The sequence below is a fragment of the Castor canadensis genome, chromosome 1 (assembly GCF_047511655.1).
Source record: "Castor canadensis chromosome 1, mCasCan1.hap1v2, whole genome shotgun sequence".
Taxonomy (NCBI): domain Eukaryota; kingdom Metazoa; phylum Chordata; class Mammalia; order Rodentia; family Castoridae; genus Castor; species Castor canadensis.
Window position 1 is genome coordinate 160,339,421 of NC_133386.1, and position 25,779 is coordinate 160,365,199.

At 37.3% G+C, this 25,779-nt stretch overlaps 1 protein-coding gene across 1 annotated transcript in view; it reads left to right on the top strand.

The window, feature by feature from the left end:
- The first annotated feature begins 481 nt into the window (after positions 1 to 481).
- The window catches only part of Slc17a6 (solute carrier family 17 member 6), a 37,422-nt gene continuing 12,124 nt past the window's right edge, over positions 482 to 25,779 (top strand). Inside the window, exons 1-6 of the mRNA XM_074042913.1 lie at positions 482 to 1,424; positions 4,022 to 4,274; positions 5,721 to 5,839; positions 21,665 to 21,779; positions 22,553 to 22,640; positions 24,301 to 24,387. Of these exons, the coding sequence (XP_073899014.1) occupies positions 1,339 to 1,424; positions 4,022 to 4,274; positions 5,721 to 5,839; positions 21,665 to 21,779; positions 22,553 to 22,640; positions 24,301 to 24,387 (748 nt within the window). The 5' untranslated portion in view covers positions 482 to 1,338. The remainder of the gene's footprint in view (positions 1,425 to 4,021; positions 4,275 to 5,720; positions 5,840 to 21,664; positions 21,780 to 22,552; positions 22,641 to 24,300; positions 24,388 to 25,779) is intronic.

Sequence of the window (25,779 nt, forward strand, 5' to 3'; positions counted from 1 at the left end):
AAATTGGTTAAGAGGCTTAAAATTCCAAGGAATTTTATGGCCAGTATTTTATTTGACCAAATGCCATGATGTTACAAATACTCTTTTTTTTCTTCTTTCCTTCTCTCCCAGCTCTTTATTGCTCTCCCTCTGTTCTTACCTACCTACTTTCCTTGCTACTCTTTTGGATTAAATCTAACATGAACAATACAATTATGCATTACATACACATATATTTTATATTGTAGGGATCCAGGTGTCCAGGAATATCACAAGTATAAGTGACATATGTTGTAATCTTCCTTCTTGGCAATACTGTCAGATCTGCCATCAGCATACTGGGTAAAATATAGCAAACTGGAAGTAACTTGTCAATTTTTAATAAAGTCCTCCTTTACGGAGCTTAATACGGCACTCTTCCTGCAAACTCTTTAGATGATGTTATCTTCCTACTTGGTTTCCATAGCATCCGTTCCTGAAGCGCCCCAGAATGGTCCTTGGTCAGGGCGATCAGCCCAGTTCCCTTAGAAAGTTGGCAACCTGGCTAGCCAAAGGAAGCCTCCTGTTTTCCTGAAACTTACTCTGTCCACGGTGCTGAACCATTATGCGGAGACCCGCCCAGATGGGCGCTGTCAGCCTTCCTGAAAATTCTTCCTTGAAGCTGCCCAGATCAGAACTGTGTTTCTGTTATTTACTCACGTCCTCACAGAAACAGCTAACCTTCTCCATCTTAATTCGGCTCTACCGCAGAGCAGAGTTACGCCGGCGTGATGGGAGGAGACCATCGGAAGGGAGGAAAAACTAACAGCAGCGTTGCTCACCTGAGACCTGAGATGCTCCCATGAGTTTTTGAAAGCGCTCAGCTCCTCACGGCAAAGACACCATTTTTAAAAAGCAGTATTTTTTTTTTTGTCCTTACGCAAGGATTCTATGACATTTCCGGTCCTTCCGTTTAAAAGCCAACAGACTTGATTGTAATAAACCTTCAAAATCGGAAATTTAGATTGTTTTTCCGTGAACTGATTTCCAGGGCAAGGACTCATCTGCACCCGCCCAAATACCATGGCACTGCGTGCGCCCTGTGCCACCGGATCCTCCCCTTCCAATGAGACTTTCTGATTGTGTCTACCAACTCTCCTATTAGGAAATCCGTGGGTTGCATGCAGTTATTCTGTTGTATTCTCATTCTCACTCTCCCTCCCCTCTCTCACTCTCACTCTTACTGGAGGCACACCAATACCATTCTGCCGAGAAGAAAAAGCCCACAACTACCTTAAGCAATTAAGACAGTATGAGCAACCCTCGCCTTTCTTAGCAATCATTTAAATCTGGCAAGACCGGACACCAGTCTTTAGAAGAATGGAGTCGGTAAAACAAAGGATTTGGGCCCCAGGAAAAGAGGGGCTAAAGAATTTTGCTGGAAAATCCCTCGGCCAGATCTACAGGTAAGAGAAAGCAAGCCTGTGCTTACCTGAGGCTCATCATGAAAAAATCTGCAGGGCCATTTCCGTAAACCTTGGTTGCTTAGAGAGAATGTAATATCATCAGAAAGTGGGATTTTTGCTCATTGCTGCAGTTAGGCTACTCTGGAAACCTGCTTATTAATGCAGGAATGTTACACTAAATGAACCTGGCTGCTTTGTGTGCATGTGTGTGTGTGTGATTTTTGTTTTTCTACCTGCAGATTTTCAGCCTTTCTTATCCAAGATTTATCCTCCTTGCAAATGAGAAATGGCCAGCACCTGTTCAAAGGGGTTTTCTTTTGGTGCTTACAAATTCCTCAAATTAAACGCTTTTGATGCAAACAAATGAATAACAAAAAAACCAACCCTCTAAAAAAATTGACCAAGGAATTTCAAAGACTAATAGCAAAAAGAAATTCAGATCTCAGCTCTGAAATCATAGTAGGGAATCGCTCAGATGATCTTCCTTTTGTACTGAATGAAATAGGATCAAAATTTATCAATCATTGATAGGTGAAGTAGTTTCTCCCTTTGAGTCTAAAACAATGTATATGTGTTTTTAATTATTTACCTGGTTCGAGAAGTCTTGCATGAGAAATCTCATAAAGCTTTAAACAAAACTAAAATAATAATTAGCAAATTTACTCAAAGTACTAGAAATGATTTAAAATAATTTTTATCCCTCTTGCATTCACTGCACTATGCTGCAAATTGACAGATTTAAATGCTTTTCTGATGTGTTACATGAATACATTTTTTGTTAATGATATGAGCAAAATCAATGACAGAGGACAGACACAAAAGGACAAACTATTCCAAAAGAGCGCTAATTTTTACATTTAGGAAACTGAAATCTTTGTAAATTATAAGAGATGTTAAGACCAATGCGCCTCCCAGTTTTCCAAATCTCTTTCGTTCAGGTGGGTTTCATGTAAGCACCACCATGCGCCTACTGCAGTAGATACCGCAAGGGCCCTGCAGTCCCGCACCTTCCATCAGGTGGAGAGTTCAAGTTCAGAATTCAACTTTGCTTATATAGGTATATAAAGTCCGTGAGAAAATATCAAGTTGGTTCACTTTTTTCCCTCCCAGAATAAATAAATTGCAGTGTTTTAACCCTGGGATTGGACTTTTATATATGCATTAACCTAGCTACAAACACCTTTATGTTCTGTTCTCCAAGTGATATTTTATAGAAATTGGATGTCCGATGATACTCTTTCTCACCAGATCATATCTCAAGCTGGGCATTCTCTGAATTTATCTAAAAATTTCCTTTGCTTCACTCGTGTGTGTGAAAGCAGTTGTGTGTATGTATCATTTGAAAGGGCACAGTTCAGTACCGCCAAAAAATAAAGAAAAGGGCACAGTTTAAATATAATTACTTGGTGGAGTGGGAAAATATTTGCAAATTGTAAGCCGAGAAACTGTTTAAATATCAAAAATATCAATGTCAATGGGGTGACAGACCTGTTACCTTTCTTTTTAAAAATAGAAATTTCACAGCTATGTTATGGACTACAGCAGGATTAAAAGGTACACCTTTTAGTAAAAACCATTCCACCACTCCGCTTTTCCCTTGTCCTTCCTACCTTCCCCCAAGGCCAAACCGGAAAGGAATCGATTGAATCAGTAGGGCGAAATCTTATGAAATACTGTGCCGATTTTTTTTAAAGTGAGATCTTCCACCTTGGTGTAGAACATCTTACAAAAGTTGATATGAGGGCGCCTTCGTATATATGGGAATCTTATTTTACGTCTTTGGAAATGGACACATGACATTTTTCACTGTTTGTAACCGAGATAGTAATGACGCAACATTGTGAATAATTAATTATTCATGTTCTAGCAGTAGGAAGCTTAGGTGTCGGCCATATGCTGTGGAGGCCTTTGTTTCCAAATGGAGTAAAAAAGAAAAAAGAAAAAGAAAATGAATGTGCAACGGGGGAGTGAGCACTGAAGTGGCACCCTGGGGCTGAAGGAAAGGGCAGTACAGTGCTTGATACTCTCAGAGAGCTTTCTTGGTCCTTTTCCGCGTGAACTCGGCTTGGTCCCATGGGGGAGGAAGGGGGAGGCTCAGTTCAGGGCGGATCAGGGAGTCCTCAATCCAAAAGCTTCAGCTTGGTTGAGAAGGAGCGGGAAGCACGGCACAGAGCAAAGAACTGCAGAGCCGAGAATTGGGGCCCGCGCAGAGGCTTCCACTCAGGTGCTTAGGAAGCGCGGCCCTATTAACCTCTCCCGTAGCAAATAGCAGACCCCAACGCAAGTTAGGTCAAAGCCGCCTGTATCTGAGGTCAGGCGGTGAGGGGTGGATCCCCCGAAAGAATGAGGGGTTCGATGCCTTTGGCCTGAAAGTCCTAGAGTTGAAGGGGCGCTGCCTCGGGGAGCTGGTAAATATTAGAAAACACAGGACAACCCGCAGCATGGGGATCTTAACCACGCCTAACTCCTCAAGAGAGAGAGGGAAGGTCAGTACCGCTCACCCCAGCCCCGAGGGGTCTCGGAAATGAGAATGGACTAGTGTCTGGGGTACCTAACCCTGGCGTCCTTGCTTCCCCCCACCCCAATCTGACGCGCAGGGTGCTGGAGAAGAAGCAGGATACCGGGGAGACCATCGAGCTGACGGAGGATGGAAAGCCCCTGGAAGCGCCTGAGAAAAAGGCGCCGCTGTGCGACTGCACGTGCTTCGGCCTGCCGCGCCGGTACATCATCGCCATCATGAGTGGCCTGGGCTTCTGCATCTCTTTCGGCATTCGCTGCAACCTGGGCGTGGCCATCGTGGACATGGTCAACAACAGCACCATCCATCGTGGGGGCAAAGTCATCAAGGAGGTGGGCGACCATGGGCGTGCCCAGTCTCCCGCTCTCTAGCCAGTCGGGTGGCCTTTTAGAGCCACATCGCCTGTTTGAACCCGGTTTTCTCCCACTGACAGAGGAAGGCCTGGATGCTCTTTGTGCTGCTGTCAAGCCAGGCCGTTCTAGAATGGACCGCAGTAGGGTTATTCTTCCTTTTTGGTCTGCGGTCCGAGCCTTCCCTTCCTCATCCGCAAATTGGAAAATAGGGTGTAGTTCACTAGATTTTGGTGAAGAGTGACTTAATACAGGTTTAGGGAACTCCTAATGCCCGCTAAATTTAAATAGAAATATGTTTCCTTTTCCTTTGAGGTACATCGTAGCACATTAGTTATATTCCCCCCTGGCTTCCTCTAGATCCCATCCAAACATTTTTTATTAATCAAAATTTAACAAAACAAAAACCAGAAATCAAATCATCTATGTGCCCCTAGGCCGGTTTGGCTGAGATCTTTAAGGTTTACCTTGCCTGCTGGGAGAGCCAAGCTGCAACGCCTTAGAGACCCGGGTTCATGGGGGCACCCACTCCATTTGCAGTGTGTGTGTTGGAAAAAGGGAGGGTCCCTTCAAGGTCACAGAAATTCGTGGATCCTTTTGTTTAAAGACTTCATCTCTGCAGTAAATTTGGCTAAGAAAGGGCTGGGAGAAGAAATTAGGGATCGCTCTGGGGATGAGAAATTTCAGTGTCACTGGAGTACGGGGAATCCAGGAAACCCTGAAAAATGTGTTTGATTTCCAGATTTTACTCAACGGGAGAAAAGAGTACAGTGAACCCTGTGCAACATAACTGCAGATATTTTGCCCTTCTTTTGAAATTCAATTTGTGGAGCTAACCAGACTGGCCAGGGCGGAGTTAGGCTTTGACTTTCAGACGTTCTCTTCATCCACTAACTACCCAAAATTTACCAGACCTATCCCCATTAGGGAAAGACACAATTTCTTCTATCCCCTGGGAGCCTTGCACTTTCCGCTCCCATATTTTCCCTACTTAGGTCACATGGGTTGTATTTCATTCTGGAAGTCACCGAATTACTGTGTCCTAACTAGTGGGCACTGGCTAAATGGACCCTGGCCAGAATAAGGGGTCTCATGGTAAGACTGAATTTCCACGACTGGGGTCCTAATGATCCATCATCCATGTGAGCTGATCCTACCTGCCTGACAGGAGTCAGGATGCAAATCTAGGGAGTCCAGTCTCACTGTTAATCACAATTCATTTCCTTAATGAGCACCGCTTTTTCCGTTACAAGAGGCAATTTGGTTAGGAAACGAAAATTACGCCATCCTATTCCCGGAGTGTAAGGGATGCCCCGCGTGTTAAGGTTTTTTTGGCCTGCTGCAAACCACTGAACGCGAATCTTCAGGTCTGACTCTACTCTTTCCCCCACCCAATTTTGTTTTGTTTGTTTTTCTCTATCACTATAGAAAGCCAAATTCAACTGGGACCCAGAAACCGTGGGAATGATCCACGGTTCCTTCTTTTGGGGCTACATTATCACCCAGATTCCGGGCGGATACATCGCGTCTCGGTTGGCAGCCAACAGGTAACGCCCCGGGTAGGGGTGGGGCTAGGGTTTGGAGTTTACACTTTTCAAAGACCGCCCCAGGGTGCTGGGAACTCCTGGAAGAAGTCTTCCACTCTCAGGACACACCTTATAGGTTCTAGAACTGCTGGTGTCTCCTTCCAGAACCAGAAAGATTTAGGCTCCTTGAGGCTAGTGAATGCGGAGTTGCCGGCTTTGTAATCACTGAACCGACTTCTGGAGATAAGGTTGACTTGTTAATGGCGGTGTAGGAGTTGATGCCGGATCGGAACTCGGTAGCAGGGACAGTGTGTGTACGGGGTTGACAAGTACCGCATTGTCACCCGCGCATCCCTTTGGTGCCCTGGCTGTCAGTAGCGCTGAATCCACCACAGGGCTCTTTGAACGCCAGGCCCTGGAGCTAGCCCAGATGGTGCTCAGAATCTGAAGGATTTGTTTCTATGGAGGCAAGCGGGATTTCAGTCTCCTAGGGTGCGATTCCACCTGTTAATGAGCTCTGAGGCTTAGGGGCGGGGTGAGGACCCGGGCTCAGCTGCTTACCCAGGCCTCCTGCCTTGCCGCAGTGGTTCCAGCCAAGGTCCTAGCGCCAGCTTCCTGGAGGCACCCTCCCTCAAATGCCTCCTGCAGAGAGAGACACCTCAAAGCAGGAGGCAAAAGGACTGATGAATGATGCTGTCAAGGAAGAAGGGCCTTGACAGAGGATGAGGGGCAGCTTTGTTTCCTTCATTGTGTGTATTTTCACTGAAAAAACAAAAACAAAAACAAAAACTACACCTCACTTTTAGTCAGAATTGTTGAACTAACATAGCACACATTCACCAGCTCAAGTACACATTCACCAATTACTGCTTAGAAACTCCCCAAGTAAAGACTTGGAGGAAGGAGAGGTGGGTCTTTCTTCAAACCTTGTCCTTCTAACTTCTCTCATCCTCCACTGCCTTAAACTCATTTTAGAAGAAGAGGACACTGGTACCTCCCTAGTCCTGATTCCCTTCTTCCTTTGTAAAAGCCACTTCCTTTGCAAGGCTGACTGACTGAAATCTCCCAGCGCCATCCCTTGACAACTTGCACCTACAGTCTTTTTCACTAGAGGTAACTTCTTTGATCCTAGAGTAAGAATTTGGGGACAGTTTTTCAAAATGTTAACGAGAGATTCAATAGGTTAGGAATAGTGTCTTTTGAATATTATTTTTACCAGGCAACTGAGATGATTAACACTCAGGTAGGAGGCAAACCTTCTTTCATTAAATGAACCAATTTAAGATGAAAAGAACTAGCTATATAAAGAGTCCAATTTTGTAGAAGTGATAAAGAAAAAATGATATTAGGCAGAAAAATTAAAAAAAAATTAATCCATTGAATATTACTGATTATGAACATGTAACTTTTTTTTGTTTTTCAAATCTTTAGAACATAGTCTTTTCAATCTTTTTGTCCTAAAAATTATTTCCTCAAAGAAACCAAAGTTTCCTGAAAGATACTCCACTGTATATATATGGAATATTTTTAATCCAGGAGAAAAAAAAAATCCAACAAAGAATTCATCAAAAAAAGAAAATAATACAAAAAATTCAATATATCATATGAAACATATTAGTTGTTTTCATATAATGGTGGTGACTTTGAGGGTTGTTTTAGAGTCAAAATAATCAACTTGCCAAATACTAAAATGCTAACATTTTCCTGCCAGGAAAAACCACCAGAGAGGCTCTAGCTTTCTCTCTTTATAATACTGGGAGGTCAATAAACAGGTTTTCCTGGGTTTTTTGTTGTGTTGTTGTTGTTGTTTTAAAGCAAGCTCATCACTATCATTTGTATCTTGTTTAGTAATAAGACTGATGCTGACTCAGGTTCTAAGAGGGTTTTCCTCAATGGAAAAACTTCTAAATTTTAGAATTCTTATTTGGATCCAGATTCATCTGATATCTTGTGTTCTACAAGTCTGAAAAAATTAAAATTTGTTGTAAAATATTATGAACATATAAACTTATATGGACACTCATCTGACAGTTTTGATATATTTGCTTCACTTTTAAAATTACAACAAACCATTGCAACCATTTAAACTTCCTGTAAAAATAAGTTTTAAGCATATATGACATTTTTTTCTGATTAGAGAAGTCTTTATTTTATAAACAAGAAAAATGTGTTAAGAAAGTATCTGACCAGGCACAGTGGCTGATACTATGATTCCAGCTACTTGGGAGATGGAAATCAGGAAGATCATGGCTCAAGGTCAAACTACAAGGGCAGCTCATTTCAATAAATAAGCAGGTATAGTGGAAATGAGAGATGCATAGATAGGAAGATCACGGTCAGAGGCCTGCCCTGGGCAAAAAGTGAGACCCTATCTGAAAAAATAACTAAAACAAATCAAAATAATCACAAATAATTCAATCACCCAGATGTACCTATTATTAATGTGTTGATGGATGTCCAACTAGTCCTATGAATGCTACATAGCATTTTATATTAGGAGGCTTTCTATTAATGAAAATCTGAGGCATGTTATAGAATTAATTTGAAAAATGCATTTTTCCTATTATGACCTTTTTTCAAAAGTAGTGAAAACCAAAGACCACACTTCAAGACCAGTCTTTCACCTACAAGCTGTGCGTGGCCATTCATAGGAGCTACTCCATAGAGGTCAAGTAGTAGTAGAGTGAGATTTCCCTGAGATGGAGGAGTGGGGACAGACTCTTTTCCCTCCCAGTGTAGGAGAAGCTCCCTTTGGAAGTGTTTGTCATCATTGTTATGGACAGAGCTGGCACAGAGGAACTGAGTTGTGTGGAAACAGCTCCTCAGGAGAGAAGTGATTCCGCTTATGCCTCCTGGCAAATTTGTCAATGAAAAATAAGCAGCAATGATTTGGTTTCTTCATTTTATTGATTAAGCAAAAACAGCCCCACTCTTAGTCAAAATACAGATACTTGGTCTGTTTATTGGTTAAATACTAAATCTTTTTGCTTTTTGCTCATGGACAGGAGGAGTTGGGGAAGTCAGAGGGAGAAGAAATTTAGTACCAGGGAAGGCTGTTATGTCATTTTTTTCCCATTGTTTTTCCTTAAAGAAAAACATCTCAGGAGGAGAATTTAATTTCCTCCATGGAAGGTCTTAAGATGGAAGTAAAAGGAAGATTCCTTTAAAAATCTGTTACATTTTAAGACAGGAGTATGCTTAACACAGAGATAAAAGAGTAGGGGCAGATTAACTTTGTCTTTAAATAGTACAAGACATGGGGATAATAATAATTCGGGTATTTAAAAATGTGAAATTGCTAGTGACTGTTTTTACCTTGCCTTTAAACCACCGTGAGGAACCTGGGAAGGTATGTAATTACAGGCAAAATAAAACAAAGCAAAACAGATTTTTTTTTTGCAAAGGTCAAGTACACCAAAGGAAGTGTGGTCAACATTAAGATTTCAATGTATAAGTGACATAAAATATTATTTAACCCATTTAGTCCTCAGTCTGTAATTCTTTAAAAGAGGACTAATAAAAGTACCTACTTCATGTTGTTATCAGGACAGTTAAGTAAGAGGTTTTGTATAAAGTTTTTTGTGTACCTAGGAGTAAGTCATTGTTGGATGCTTCATTCATTATTATTAATACAATCTTAAAATCAGAAAAACTGAAAGAAAAAAGCACTTTGTGACCATTCATCTTGTGCTTAAATTTGTCTTATAGTTAGTAATGAAAATGGTTTATTTTCATTATTTTAGGAATGCTTGCTGTCATGTGTCATATTTCTGCTTTTCAAGATTATTTTCAGATACACATTATTTAGCATTGAAAATATTGTTCACAGAAAATTCCACAAATTCCATTGGAAAGCTTTTGAAGTGTTATCCTAGAAAATATTTTCAGTCAGGCATATAGAAAATGCTAGTAATTCAGTGTGTGTGATCTTTAAATTCTATCCAGGCAAAAATACACTTAGAGAAATTCATTTAAGCTTGAAGTTGGACCTCTCTGTTGAAAGCTACAGTTTATTTTACCCTACTCCTATCCTTTATTTAAGAAGGTCCAATTGATAGTGTAACATTTTGTTTTTCAGGTATTTCTTGCATTTCTATCTTGACTTAAGCCAGAGAAAAAAAAGTTCTTTCTTTGAATAAGAGACTGAGGCTCATACTTGGTTGTGGCAGACAGTGACTTCCCATGACAGAAACCTATGTTAAAGCTCACCAGGGCTCATCAAATTCAGCCTTCCCATTTTACAGACTAGGAAATGAAATAGACAATCCAGGAGGTGGTGACTTCTCCAAGGTCACAAAGAAATTGTGACTAGAACTCAGGTGTCTTGTAACCCATGGCTATAAACTACTTCTACACTGACATTTAACATCTCTCTGCCTAATTCTGTGTGCTTCATTGGTAGATTCACTTTCAGCTTCAGGATCAGCCATCTGCTCTCTGAATGAATGGCTACAATCTATCATTCACCAAATCGAGGGGAGAAATCCACGAATTAGAGATTGAAGCATTTAGCAGGCCCAAGGGATTCTTAGATTCTTTTTTTCTTTTGAGAGGGGGTAGGAGAAGCATACTGTATTTATGTATTTGTGTACTGGCTCCCAAACTACTTGGCCACTACATGTGTGATTCTGTTCCTTGCTCTACAATAGATAAACTCCATGCTTGACAATGGTTTAGTCAAATAGTATGATCTTGTACAGGAGAAAGCATGGCATTTAAGATATTTTCTCCCCACTCAGCTCTTTTGCCACTTTGGGCTCCTAAAAGATTTCAGAGGCTTGAGCATGAGGGAGGGTAGTTTAGGTCTTTTGTCTGTAAGAAAGAGGGTATTTTTCCATGGGATTTTGACTAATATAACTCTATTCACTATCCTAAAATAAACATGAAACTAATGTATTCCTTAAAAGGAACAAATTCAAATGCATTATTTAAAAACTCTTTAAATTAATATGCATTTTATTTGTAAAAACGAAATTTGATATACCTTAGGTAAATATTCTGGTTTCACTGATTATGAAAAAAAATCTCTTGTTAGATTTTTCACAAAGAAAGGAAGAATAACATTTTAAGGGTAAAATCTTCTCATTTTAGGGCCAGAAAGGAATGATTTTTAATGGTGCTGTTCTTTTTCCTTCATGGAAATCAAACAATAAAGATACTCTAAATTTATTTATTGGAACAGGCATTGGGAATGAATTCATAAGCCCTATAACCAAACATACAAACAAACTCACTCTATCTGTCTACTTATCTATCTATCTATTTCTATCTATTTGTCTTTCTATCTACCTATCTATCTATTTATCTATCTCTACCTATTTATCTTCTCTAATTTATCTCCTCTCTACTTGTCCATCCATTGCAACATCATTTCAAGGAGTAGTTTCTTAAGGACTTTCAGTGAAAAATATTTGCAAATTTTTTTTGTGTGAGAAAATAATTCAGACCTTGACCATAAAGCTGGCTGTAGTGGAAATAGGCCTCCTATCTTTTAAGGCCAGAGGTTCCTTTTTCTATCTTGCTTACCTAAGTGCCTTTCCTTTGTGGGCCCATAGGTTAGGTATCTGGGGTAATTCTTTTTTTTTTTTTTTCCCCTGACAAAAGAAAATACCCTTTACCACAAAACAAATGATGAATAGATGGATTGAGGGGGAAGAGGTCTCCAGGGTTTGTATGTGCTTTGCTGACATGAGCTTTTCTCTCTTTTCATTCTCCAATCCCCTTACCCCTCCCTAGCTTGGCTTCTGCTGCTGCAGCATTCTGCCACTGCAGTGCAGAGGCAGCTTCTGGAAGGGAGGGACGTGATTTTGCAGGAGTGAGTCAGGTGGGCAGCTGGTAGAGCGATTCTCCCGTTGCCATAATGCCACCATTGGGGCAGTCTAATTTCTCTGTCATGAGTGATGAAGTCATTTTTACAACTTAATGATGTACCAAGGGACTCGGGAGGCTGGCTTGTGCCTGTGTAGTCCTTTTTTAATATGGGAATGGGGCATCAGATGTGACAAAGGGAGGCACCAGGCCCTGATCTGATTAGATTAAATAGATTAAACAGCCTGAATCAGTCTACTCCTGCAGACTGTTGAGGAGAGGATTAGTCCCACACCTGGGGTGAGGAACTCCTGTTAAGTGACAAGCCACTGCCCAAATGGAAATTGATTGGTTGACCTCGGGAAAATGGATATCATCTTTTGAGGGACAAGTCACCAGTGTTTCTGTCATTTCTTCAGGGCATATCCTCTTGGGTGGGTGTATTACTTCGGGGTATTCATGTCTGTGGGTCATAGAAAGAATATATCTGAGAATTTCACAGCTAACTTATTATGGGCTTCATTGAATGTTAATTATCCGGCAGTTTGTGATACAGGTTTTCATCAGTAGTTTCATTTTCTTTCCCAAACATTTCTGTACTCTTTGATGACATAGAGCCTCCCACCACACACACACACACACACACACACACACACACACACACACACACACACACATACGCACAGATGTTCCTGAAACAATTGAATGAAATGAGACCATTTCATGTGTAAGACAGAGGAGAGGAAAGCATACGTGTGTGTGTGTATGTGTGTGTAACAAGTACATGAAAACCAATAGAAATTAGATTTTAACTTGAAAGTAACCAAAGTGAATACATTTTAGCATGTTATTGAATAGAGGAAATAATAAGGAAAACAATTTTAAGTGGTTTTCAAATGGTTTATTATTTTGAAAACCACTAAGTAAAAGGATCTCATTTTATTTCACAGATTATAATACTATTCTTTGAGAAGTTAAGACCACCCAGATGTTCCTAATCCTTTTCTTAAGAAAAAGAAAATAAATATTTCACATATTAGTTGGTGCATTTTATTCCATTTTATTTCCACCCACTTACTGATAGCCTTTCTCTGACTTACATTCATGCCATGAGTAAGTTTTCAAAGTATCTGTCAGTTATAAGAAGGACTTTAATATGAAATATCAGTCTGGTTGAGAATCAACTTACTATTGGAAGTTTCAACTTCAGTCATCATATATACATATTATATATATGATTATGTAATTTGACTATTTGTTCAATGGCACTATTGTGCTGTTTCATTCATTTCTGAAAAAAATGTGTAATTTACTAGAATGCTTCATTGATGGTTTATTTTACTATACATTAGTGATGTAAATATGCTGCCTAATACAGAGAGCTTAGTTTTGCTCTCTCAAAAAATTTTAAATAAGATTTTAAAATGGACAAGTACTTATTTGAGGGAAGTTTACTTATTTCTAGAAAATGCATTTTGTATAAAATCTAGTATTTCTTTTACTGCTCATAATTCACATAGAAAAAGTAGTGATACAGTCTTAAGCTAATTCCTTTATCATAGCAGATTACAAAGCAAAAACTGAAACACACACACACACACACACACACACACACACACACGAAGCAAGAAAGCAATACAATAACCAGAATGTAAATCCAAATTCAAAGATTAATTTTACAAGTGTTTACTGGTTGATCAGATTAAAGTTCCTTAAATCTCTCATCTATAAACCACAAATTTATTAAGACATTCTCATAACATTAGTCTATGGAGAAATACTGAGAATGCACCTGAAAAATCCAGAATGGAATATTAAAAACCAAAAGGATTATAAAAGTAAATATAAAAACAGCACAGATGTGTACTTTAGGCCTACTGATGTTAAGCAGTAATATGGCTTACATTACCTAATGAGAAGGGAGATGACTTCTCTTTCCTACAGTTGAACAAAAATCTTAGAATCTAGCTTTTGGACTAAATTAAGGAAAAAGTAGGAAGCCAGCTCAACTGAGTTGAAACACAGAAGAGCTATTCTATGTAAAGGAGATAGCAGTCAGTGCAAATCAGAAGCTTTCCAATCAATGCAGGGAGACCATTCGGTGATAAGATTTACCTCTGTCTTAATAGTAGAGTGATACTGATGGTAGGGAGAGAGGATATGAATTATAGATCATCTTCCTGATTGCTACAGTTCATCATTTGAGGAGGCAAATGAAATTATAACTGAATAAAATATGCATATGGATATATATCAGTTCTTTTTTTATATCCATTGTCTTTCTTTTTCACAGTGATTCTATAAGGCAAGCATTCCAATACTTCTTTTCCTCATAAAAGAACTGAACATAGATTTAGCTGACTTAATTTCTTAAGTACTACTATATAGTAAGAGATAGAACTGGGGTATGAACACAAGGGTATTTGATTTCAAATTATATTCTTTATTACTAACCATTTTGCTCCTATAAGTAGCTTTAACTGTTTTTTGAAAAATAATTTTATAGCCCCCTAGTCACTGTATTACTCAATTCTGAGCAAGGTCCATAAGAAAGAGCATGGTTGTAAAATAATTATAAACCTTTATTTATTTGTAAGATTTTGATTGTTAGACCAGTGTTTTGAACACAGAAAAAATTTAAAATATCTGCAATGGTGGATACTATTTTCAGGGCAGAACTACTGTACATCACACTTATATGTGTCAAAGTTAAAACTATGACAGGAATAAAAATAAAACTCATATAAATATTAAATTTTTCTGGTATATAATCCATTCTTCCATATGCATTAAAATATTATAAATATGTGCAATGCTCATGATTTTTTTGTTTTCTGGGACCGGACCAAAGAAAAATGATGACTGTCAAACAAGCATGGTGTCATATGCATAACTACATTAAGTATCATAAATGTTGAGGTCCTTTAGGAGAATACTGTATCACCTCTGAGGCATGACCTCCTAATTTACTTTAGAAAGCCAAGCTTCAGAGACATTGGTTTGAAACTGAGGAGGATGCCGTGACCAACAGGCAGTGTGATGTTGCTTGGTTTGTGGAGATTCTAGAGTTGCTTGGAAGACTTAAGGATAGGGCAGACTGAGCCATGTATTTGAACTCAGCCATCATGTACTTGATCTCAAGTGAGGATTTATCTGCAGGAGTACTCTAAATTCTAACCCATGGCTACCAACCTACAGTTCTTCAGGGAAAGCAACTCAACTTCCTAGAATTGGTAAAGTACCAGAACAGCAGTTTGTCCCCATGAAAAGCTCAGGAACAAATAAGTGGTCCATTGATTTTTAAAAAGTATTGAAATAAACAAGATTCAAAGAAGAAAGATTTATTGTCACCTATGTATACTTCAAGAAGGGAAGTTACTGTTACCTTTTGTTTAAGGTCTTTACACAAAAGTAATTGGATGCTCATTTCCTAAAAATATGCCCTATAGATAAAGCATTCTTTTAGTCTTATGGGACTGAAGAACAAAAGACCTGGATTCCTTTCACCAAGAAACACAAGTAATGGGAGGAGTGAGAGATCACATGATTTCTTGGGTTAAGTTTTATAAATAGATCTATAGTGCTTTAGGAGCATCTGTCATAAGAGACTAGTTAGAAAAGTGTGTGTGTGTGTGTGTGTGTGTGTGTGTGTGTGTGTGTGTGTGTGTGTATGTGAGAAAAAGAGGGACACAAAGGGAAAGGCAGGTGGGACTGAGGGGTTAGTGCACAAGGACATTAAGACGGGGAAATTTAGAGACAGTTGTCAGCATTTAAAAATTATTTGTTTATCATCAGATATTTTAGGGAACAGATTAAGAAGCTGACACATTTCAATCAGTCATGTTTTCCTTCAGAATAGGAGATAGAATTTCCACTACATTTTTAAAGTACTTAGGATTAACATTATCTAATCAGGACAAAATCATTCTGGAAGGAAAGGATGAGGAATAATAATTCTCTAAAAATATATTAAAGATTGGAAAATTTCTGGATAGTTATAGCTAATAAACCATTTAGTATGAAGAAAACACTGTTTCTTTTCAAACATGGAAATTTATTATTTCCATTTTCTAAATGGAAAAAATGAGGCTTAGAGAATGTAAGTGATGACAAGTTGCCAAGGTCATACCTAGTAATAAATGAAGAGTTACAATTTGAGTTCTCACAGTATAATTATAGAACTTATATTCTTAATCAATGCTATGTAAGGCTGTACAAATGTCCTGAAGAAAACTGTCAGCTGTTCAGTCAATATGGTCAGTGAGGACAGTCAAAACTAGGCCAGAGAAGTTTGCTTTGGTTTTTGACCTAAACAATTGATGTTTTTTACAGGACTATTTTGATTTTAACAGGTGGTTTTATGCTACCCTTGCCTCTCCCCTCTAGGTAAAAAGTAAGCCTCTTATTTCTACAACATCTAGCCCTACTTATCCTATATCTACAACAACCCAATATCTGTGCTTTTTGTGATAACCTGTGGTAATACCTAACATTGCTAAACCAATGAATCTCTAAGCAAGACAAGCAATATTAGTATCACTAGGAAACTTGATAGAAAAGCAATTTTCAGGTTCACACAACCCTACTGCATCAGAAACTGGCACCTAGAAATCTATATCTTAATATTATCCTAGTTCATTGTCATGCATCCTCAAATCTAGAAAACATTATGCTAAACTATTTTATGGTTTTGAGCCTCCTTTCTACACTCAGTGCTACTAATTCTTCTATTCCTTTGTTGAAATCCAGATTTTTTTTTTACAAACAAAGACAAATATCTTCAACACAAGGAGTTGCATTTAACTACTTCGAATATTAGGAGGGAAATGATAGAATTTCACTGTCACTCTCCTCTGCTGACACCAGCCATCATTTCATAAGGTTTTTATGTTTCAAAGTTTTTGTTGTTGTATCCACTGCTTTTTTGCTCTTCTTTTTTTTATTAATGTGTATTAATTATACAAAAGAATTTTGTTGTGAAATTTCCATACATCCAGATAATGTACTTTGATGAATTCACTCACTTTATTGCTTTGTCTTGTACCCTTTCCCCTTCTTTAATGGATTTCATTGTTCTGTTTTCATATATGTGTATGAAGCAATTCAATCATAGACACCCACCCATGATTTTTATGCTCTCTATCAGACTGATGTGCTTCACGACTTGTGTCATATATCTTCCTTTTTGGTTTTTGGTCTTGATTCTGCATATGATGAAGAACATGCAATATTTTATTTCTCAGTTTGACTTATTTTGCTTAGCATAATGATCATTTCCCTGCAAATGACATAATTTCATTTTAAGGCTGCAAATACTCCATTGTATATATCACATTATGTCACATATCACATTTTCTTTATCCACTCACCAGTTGATGGACACCTAGCCTGCTTCCATAGTCTGGCTATTGTAAATAGTGTTGCTATAAACATGTGTGTGTGGTATTCTAATTTATCTTCCTTTAAATACATGCATAGGAGTGGTATTGTAAGACCATGTGGTAGTTTTGTTCTTAGTTTCTTAAGGAACCTCCATACAGATTTCTACAGTGGCTGAATTAATTTATATTTTTAACAACAGTATACAAGGATTCCTTTTCCCTTCTGATACTCTTAGTAATATTATTAGTGTCATTATTGCTGCTATGAAAATATTAGAAGTTAGTGATTAGGTATCTGGAACCACAACCACATGCAGTAAATATAAGCCACAGTTCTCAGCTTACTGTCTATATGAACTGTAAATTTGTTTATGCTCACTGTGTCTTGATTACTCTATCTATGAATTAGGGCTAGCAGTGGTAGCTTTCTAATATTGTTATTGGTAGGTTGCAAACAACCTAGGTTAAGAAGAAAATCTAGAAGTGACTTCACACACCAACTATTCAAAAATCCTTGACCATTACTGTGTCCACCTAACTTGTTTACATTTATGGATTTATTTTTATGTGTCAGACTCCAGACCTCCACTTAGCCTCCCAGCTGTCTTAGGAGCTATAATACATTAATATTGCCCTTGTATAAGTTCTAACATCACTTAAATGCTTATGATATGTCAGTCACTCTTATTTCTTTGTGCTTTATGTATAATAATTCATTAATTCTGTTAGTGTTCCCATTTTGGAGATGAGGAGTGAAGAACAGAAAGTTAAATAAACTGCTCAAGGTCACTCCAGTGATGAGTAATAGAGTGGTTATTGAACCTAGACAATCTAGCTCAAGGTTCAAATGGTTGTTCTTAACTATGATGTATACTGCTGTCTTATTTTTAACTGTTACACATTCCTCTTATTTATTTTATTATAATCATTAGCACTATTAATTTTATGAATTAATGGTTACTACTGTGACATTTCTATACATACATATATTGTGCTTTAACCTTCTCCACCCTCCCTACTACCCTGTTTTGCCCTCTTCTCTCTCCCCTTTCCACCAGTCTCTTTGCATAATGTTCTCCAGCTCCATTAGATTTCTTGAAAATGACAGGATTCCATTCTTTATGACTGAAAAGTACATCATTGCTTATATGTACCATATTTTCTTTATCCAACCATCTGTTAATGAGCACCTAGGCTGATTCCATATCTTAGGTGTTGTGAATAGTGCTGCAATAAACATGGGTGTGCAGATGTTGCTATTGTATGCTGACTTAGGTTCCTTTGTGTATATATCCAGGAGTGGTGGTAGTGCTGCTCTTTTTTTTTTCTTTTCTTTTTTATTATTAGCATATCATAGTGTTACAGGGAGGTACATTGTGACAGTTACATAAATGCTTGCAATATATCTTAATTAGATTGACCACCTTCATCTTTCTCCTTTATTCCCCCTTCTTAGAACAATTTCAACAGGTTTCATTGTTTTATTTTCATATATGAATACAAAATACTTCCACCATTATAATTTTCTTTCATCCTTTCTTTATGCCCTCTCCTTTTCCACTGGTACTCACCCCACAACAGGACCTGTTTTACCTTCCTGTCCTTCACTTAATTTTTTTGTTAATTTATGCTGTATTTATAGATAAGGAATCAGAATCTTAGGGAGGTTACCACTCAAATACTTATTAAATGACAATGGTAGAATCATACAAGCAATTCTACAGCATATTTTTGCAGCCTTTTCCCCCCTGTCACTCACTGTCAGTGGTTTTGGCTATTTTCTACTACTGCAAGTCATTATTTGTCCTGAAATGAGGATCCTGATTACTTTTGACTTCCTAGACTCATATCTTTCTCTCCTTCAACTCTAGTAACCTTAGGGACATATCACCTCTCATTTCCTATATTCACCCCAAACTCTATCATCTCCAAGATGTTCTGGACTTATGAACTCTACTCTCCACCTCCTTGTCCCCCTATGTATATTTCTGTAAACTCTCCTCATTCACCATTCTATTCTAGTTGTTCTTGCTTGTACTTTTCAATACTGCCTTGTGCTAGTTTCTGTTATAGTCATATGTTACATAGTGATGTTTCAGACAAGGATGTACTACATACACGTATGATTATATTGCCTAGTGATGTAGCAATCTTACCATGCAAATATACTTCATGCTGTTTGCACAATGGCGGAATGGCCAAATGATGCATTTCTTAGAACATATTACTATTGTTAAGTGATGCACCACTGTCCATAACATAGCCTCTTCTAGCTTTGAACACTAATGGATCCCTTCCTTCTTTTTGGAGTTCTTTCTTTTTTTTTAAATATTCATCTTTCAAGGCCCTGCTAGAAAGTTTCCCATTGAAAAGTATGCTTCCTGGTCAACCTCACAGGAATGGATATTTCCCTCCTTTGTTTTGCATTTGTATTTCTTTTATGACAATTGGCATATATTGTCTCTTGGTTCCTTGTATCCCTGTTTCCCTTTCCTAATGTCCTGGGGACCATCTTGATTTTCCTCTAAGAGTCTGATCATGTAGATGGCACAGATTTTCATGCCAGAGAACTCTGAATCCAAATCTCAGCCCTATTACTTGCTTTTGTCTTGACCAGTCTTTCTGTCTCAATTTACTCCTTATAAAAGGAGAGGAAAGTCTAACTCATAGTTTCTGTGAGAATTAGATGTGTTAATATAGATGGAAAAAGTACAGTAAGTGCTTTGTAAATATTAGCCCTCCCTGACATAAAATTCAACTCCAAATATAGTTTCATAAAGATTTGAAGTCTGAATGAATGAATGCTGAGTGGGGAAGCTCCTACAAATTGACTACATGGCAAGAAAAAGTACAATGGCTTCTCACAGAGGACAAGACTTTTGATAATCTGAATTTCAAATACTTGCAAATCAATTTGAATAATAACTATATAAAATTAAACAACCTGAGGTTATGCAAAGTTTGATGGATTTTATTCTCAACCAGTTAAAGTCAATGCATTTTCAGAAACAATGGTAGCTATTAATAAAAAAGGATAGTTAAAAGAATTAATGAACATATAAGCATTTAGACTATGTCCTGTGACTATATAATTAAAACATTATTCAGGGGAAGTGTGGAAAATAAACATTGAAGGTGATCTATTGACATATTATTTCAGGAATAGAAGTATGATTTTGAGTAGGTTTGTGGCTGGTGGAGTGGCTCAAGTGGTAGAGCACTTGCCTAGTAAGCATGAAGCCCTGAATTCAAACCCCAGTACTGTTAAAAAAAAAAAAAGTCAAGTAGGTTTTGTGGAGATTTTTTTTTCGAGGCAAAGCCTCATTATGTAGCCCAGGCTGGCCTTGAAATCTTGATCTTCCTGCCTCTGTCTCTTAAGTGCTAGATTTGCAGGCATGAACCACAATACCTGCTAGGTAGGTGTGTGAAGATTATTATTAAACTCATAGTTAGATTCCTGAAATACATTCCTAACTATATAGTATATGCATTGTCAGATGTTAATCTTAACATGAACACCAACTGGTTTTGAAATAAGACTAAACTGGATTGAACTTAATTAACAACTTGAAAAAGTCTTTATTTATATGTGTTAGTTTCTTTATCTTTAATAGAGCATATTAACCATACCTACGTAATTGCATTACTAGGTGGTTGTGGAACTTATGACATGTGAAATATTAGGCTGGTGTCCATCAAGTAAATAAATGCTCATTAAATAGTGGCCTTTCAACAACAATATATAATTGATTCAACTCTACTAAGGATGATTTTTTTTCTCCCAGAGGATATTTGGCAATTGATGGCAACAGTCTTAGTTATTGAATCTTAGGGGTGAGTGAGAGCATGCTACAGGCATCTATCTAGTGGGTAAATTTCAGAGATTCTGCTGCACATCACACAGTACACAGGTACCCCAGAGCAAAGAATTATCCAGCTCGAGGTGTTAGTAGTGCAGAAGCTGAGAGATTCTAAGTTAACAAATGGGTAAAATTTATTTTTCACCAGCTTATCTTGTAACAGAACTACTTAAAAACTTTTCAAAGAGGGAGATAGACAGTGATGAGAGAAAGTTATATTTGTAGAAAATAAAATTTATGCTCTGTACCTCCAAAATAATATAAGACACATGTATTGGATAAACTTGGATAAAAAATTCTTTTCCGCCCATATCTCAGCATGCAATACTGTCTTTCACTGAAACCAAACTTACCTATTCATCAGACACATTAGAGGAAGAATGGAACAGAATATTCACCTTATGCCTGACTGTTTACCTCAGTGGAGAGAAGCCACCAGGTTGCTGCAGAAAATAGACTGCATATATTTTTACAGGAAATATTTGTACAGGTCTATGATGGATAGAAAACAGTTGTTCTGCTTCAGTCCTTCATAAATTCATTTATAAATTCAGTAGCAGATTAATAATAATCAGGGTCCCTTTCAGAAATCCATGTTCTTAACAGTTGCGTTTGAACGTGCTCCTGGAATAATTAGAGTTTCTATGAGGCAACCAACTTTGATTGAACTGAAAGATCCAATGTGTGACTTGATAACAGTTGCTGGAAACACATTAGCTGTTCCTAAACCATGTCTGCAAGAGACTAGTTCTACAGTTTAAATGGTTTAAACAGTTTTCCCATCTTTTCTATTTCAGGGTTTTTGGAGCTGCCATACTTCTTACCTCTACTCTAAATATGTTAATCCCATCAGCAGCCAGAGTGCATTATGGATGTGTCATCTTTGTTAGAATATTGCAGGGACTTGTTGAGGTATGGAACCAGAAGATATCTTTTTAAGTCAGTGTGTTATTAAGAACCACTAAGTTATTTTTGTTTTCATCTATAACTAAATATATCTTATTAAGTCGTACTACACAGTGTTAAAAAAACTTGAAACATTGGAACTGTTGGGTGATCAGATATTTAGAAAACAAATCCAGGGCCTGACTTATGCTAGGCAGACATTACCACTGAGTTACATCCGGGGCTCTTGGGAGTTCTTTACTAAGTCCCTGTTGGCCTTCAATCATGATATAAGTTATCACTGAAATATTTCACTGAATATATTCTTTTGGCATGTATTACTCTAATGATTGGCTCTTGTTCCATGAGTCTGCGGATTTAATGCCTTAAATTCTAGGTGTTATTTCCAGGACATGTGTGTTCCAATATCTAAGCTCACCTACTCTTGTATAGATTTCTTATACTTGGGAATCACTGGATTTAATGCCTCACAGAAAGGTCTCCCAAATTCACAAACTGTTAAAAATTTCAGATAAATTGATTAATATCAGGTCTTATTTTTTGCTTTAATCAGAAGGAATTTGGAGTGGAAGAAAGACCTGAAGGGTGGGGAGCATTTCCATAGGCCACTATACAAATGTGGTATGGATTGAAAGCTTTCTAAATGGAACTGTATGGAGCCAATGAGGGCCCATGAAGAGCAGCTTTTCATCCTATAGGAAACAGCTTTAGAGAAGGGGCCCTGCTTATTTTCCAGTGCCCTGCATCTTAAATGGCAGCATTTGTATTCCGCATCACAGGGTGTCACCTACCCAGCTTGTCATGGGATATGGAGCAAATGGGCTCCTCCTCTGGAGAGGAGTCGGTTGGCGACCACCTCCTTTTGTGGTGAGTACTGTGTGCAGCTGTAGTTATGATTGGCAAAATTTAGGAAAATGGTTAAAATTAAAAGTTTGGTAAACTCACTTTTAAACTATCTGGGTTTGGGAAGGGGGAAAGGTTTTTTTAACTACTATTTCAATTTCTTTAGTTCTTATTGGTGTGCTTTAACCCTCTATTTCTTCTGTGCTTTGTATTTTCCTAGCAGATGATCCATTTCATCTAGATTTTCTATTATATTCATGGATGGTTTTTATAATGCTTTTATTATTCTCATGAGAATCTCAATACTATTTCATTTTCTTATGATCAGATATAAATATATACAAAACAAATAATGCAGCTTATAAATATGTTTATAAAGTGAAAAATATAAAGAAATTAAGACCATGGATTTATGTTTGCAGACATTAATTTTATTTTGAACCTTGTCTGGTACTAAAATCTAGCTGCTTATTAGAATTTGTATTTTATACAATTATATGCTAGAATTATTGTGGACAAAATTAATGAAATCCAAATCAGTAGAGCCTACTGAAATCCATTTCGGTAGAGCCTAATAACATTGTTAAAATAAATATGGTCTCCAACTATTCTCCTAAGTACTATTAATATAATTTTCTGTTTAGTAAAACTTTGATTTTAGGGAACAAAACTGACTTTACTGTTGCTTCAAGAAATAAAATTGATTAATTTCAACTTCAATTTTTAGAATTTAGGGCTCTTTCAGCCAATCTCAAACAATTTTTTCTTCCATGCTTAACTTAAAAAAAAATCTTAAGATAAATGATGAACTGGGTGTAGGTGACTCACATCTGTAATCCTAGCTACTCAGAAAGTAGAGATCAGGAAGATCAAAGTTCAAAGGCAGCCCAGGTAGTTGGTGAGATCCTATCTTGAAAAAACCCATCACACAAAGGGACTGGTAGAGTGGCTCCAAGTGTAGGCCCTGAGTTCATGACTTAGTATCACCAAAAAAAAAAAAAAAATATATATATATATATATGATGTGACTTAAGGTAATTTTGACCTCAGAGTGCTCATGATTTTCATTATAATATCAAACCTGTAAATCAATAAAATCATTCATTTTCCAAATCAGACCAAAACAGAATATAAACTAGAACTACTGCAAATAATTCTACCCATAGAAAATTTGGTAATTTTCCTCTATAATTAAACTGTAATAAAGGATTAGCAATGTTATTGCCTGTAGATGTTGACTTCATAAACGTTTTGGGCTTAATTCATAGGGCAAAGATATTGGCATTTTTGCCTATACATATAAAACACTGTATTCAGAATCATCTATAATAAATTTGAAAGTGAAGTAAAAGAAAAAACCATACAAAACTAAGACTGTGTGGCTATGCTGTAAGGAGATACATACTTGAGTTTCAAGAACAGATTTCTAGTGTCTGGTAAGCCAGCCCAACAAAGGGTTTTATAGGACACAAGCCAATCAGCAAGTCCCTTTTGTTATTTTAAAATCTCTGTTTTGTCTTGTATAGGTGGGTGTTATTTGCTTTCTGTACAGATATGTAGGCATATCTATGTGCTTGGTGGTAGTATTGTGTGAGTGCACATGTACCTAAGTAAGTTTGTGTGAACCAACTAAAAATTTCTGCTGATTTTACTTATTTTCCTCCCATCCTTCCTTCTCCTTTAGGTTCCTATGCTGGGGCTGTGATTGCAATGCCTTTAGCTGGTATTCTTGTACAATACACTGGCTGGTCTTCAGTATTTTACGTCTATGGTATGTAACATTTCTTTATATATATATACATATATGGTAAGAGGAACATGGTTGCTGGCAATGAGATATATCACTGAATGTATTTCTTTGTTCACTCATTTATTTTCTTGTCTTAAGAATCTTTTTTTAAATTCTGGGAAGAGCAAATATTTTTATCTGCACTGCGATTTATTGTTTTAAAAAGAAACTGTATTGCTTATAGAAACTTTGTAATATATGGAATATACTGTTTTGATTATGAAAAGAATAGTTCCTGATTAAAACTTGCTGAGAAGGAAAGGGTTAGGTAGCAACATACCTCTTTTTCACTTTTGATTTTTGGTCATTTCCTTGATTCTTCCTCTTTAGGACTGAATAAGGGTAGAAAGGTGCACCAATTCCACTTTGTGATGCAAAATCAGTAATCACCTGGTACAGGAGTACATCTTAGTTTGCATTTCCCCAGCATTAAAGGCAATTAAGCATCCTATATTAAAATAAAAATGAAACCCTAATCTAAATATGCTGACAAGGAACTGAATGCTTACCAGTTCAAAGTATCCCTAAAGTCTTTCCCTCTAAGGTGTACTTTGAATAATGGGGAAAGGAGAAGAATTAGACAGCTGGATTCCAGCAGATATTGTCACTGATTAATGTCATCTTTGGATATAGGCTTGGGAATATGAAAGATTAATGAAGTCGTGATGTAGAACAGTATCTGGCTGCTTCCAAATTTATCCTGATTCATTCTCATTTTGAAGTGTTCTCATTTTGGCAAATTATTCTCCTTGCAGAATGCTATCAAATGTTACTTTATAAGGGGACTCTTTTGGTAGTTTAAATGATATGGTATAAATATTATGTATGAAAAATAGAAAAATGAGACCTATTGAAACTATTGCAGGAATGGAGGGGGGAGGGGAGATAAAGGAGAATGGTGGAGGGGGTGAATTCAAGTATGTTATATTGTAATAACTTTGGTAAATGTCACAATGCACCTCCAGTACAACAATAATAGAAAAATTAATAAATAATGATAGGTTTCGGACCCATGAATGCCATACATTGTAAGCCACATTTGGTATACTTTTTTTTCCTAGGGAGGTTTTCAAAGGAATCCATGATTAACAATGCTTAAAAGCACTTGTTTATAGGGTATATGATAGCAATTTGCATGGCTGCTTATGAAGTCCTTTGATTTGTGCTTGAGTTCTTTACTTAATGGAGAATATGATGTGACTTTATAGTGATAAATACATCTCTAGCATTAATCATTTCTTTTTGGTGAAAAATGATGCTAATTTGAACAAGTATTATTTTAAATTATATTTCATTTAATATTTATAATCAAATGATACAAAGTATAAATATTAGATAACCTGAAATTATAACCAGAGTACATGGTTACTTGCT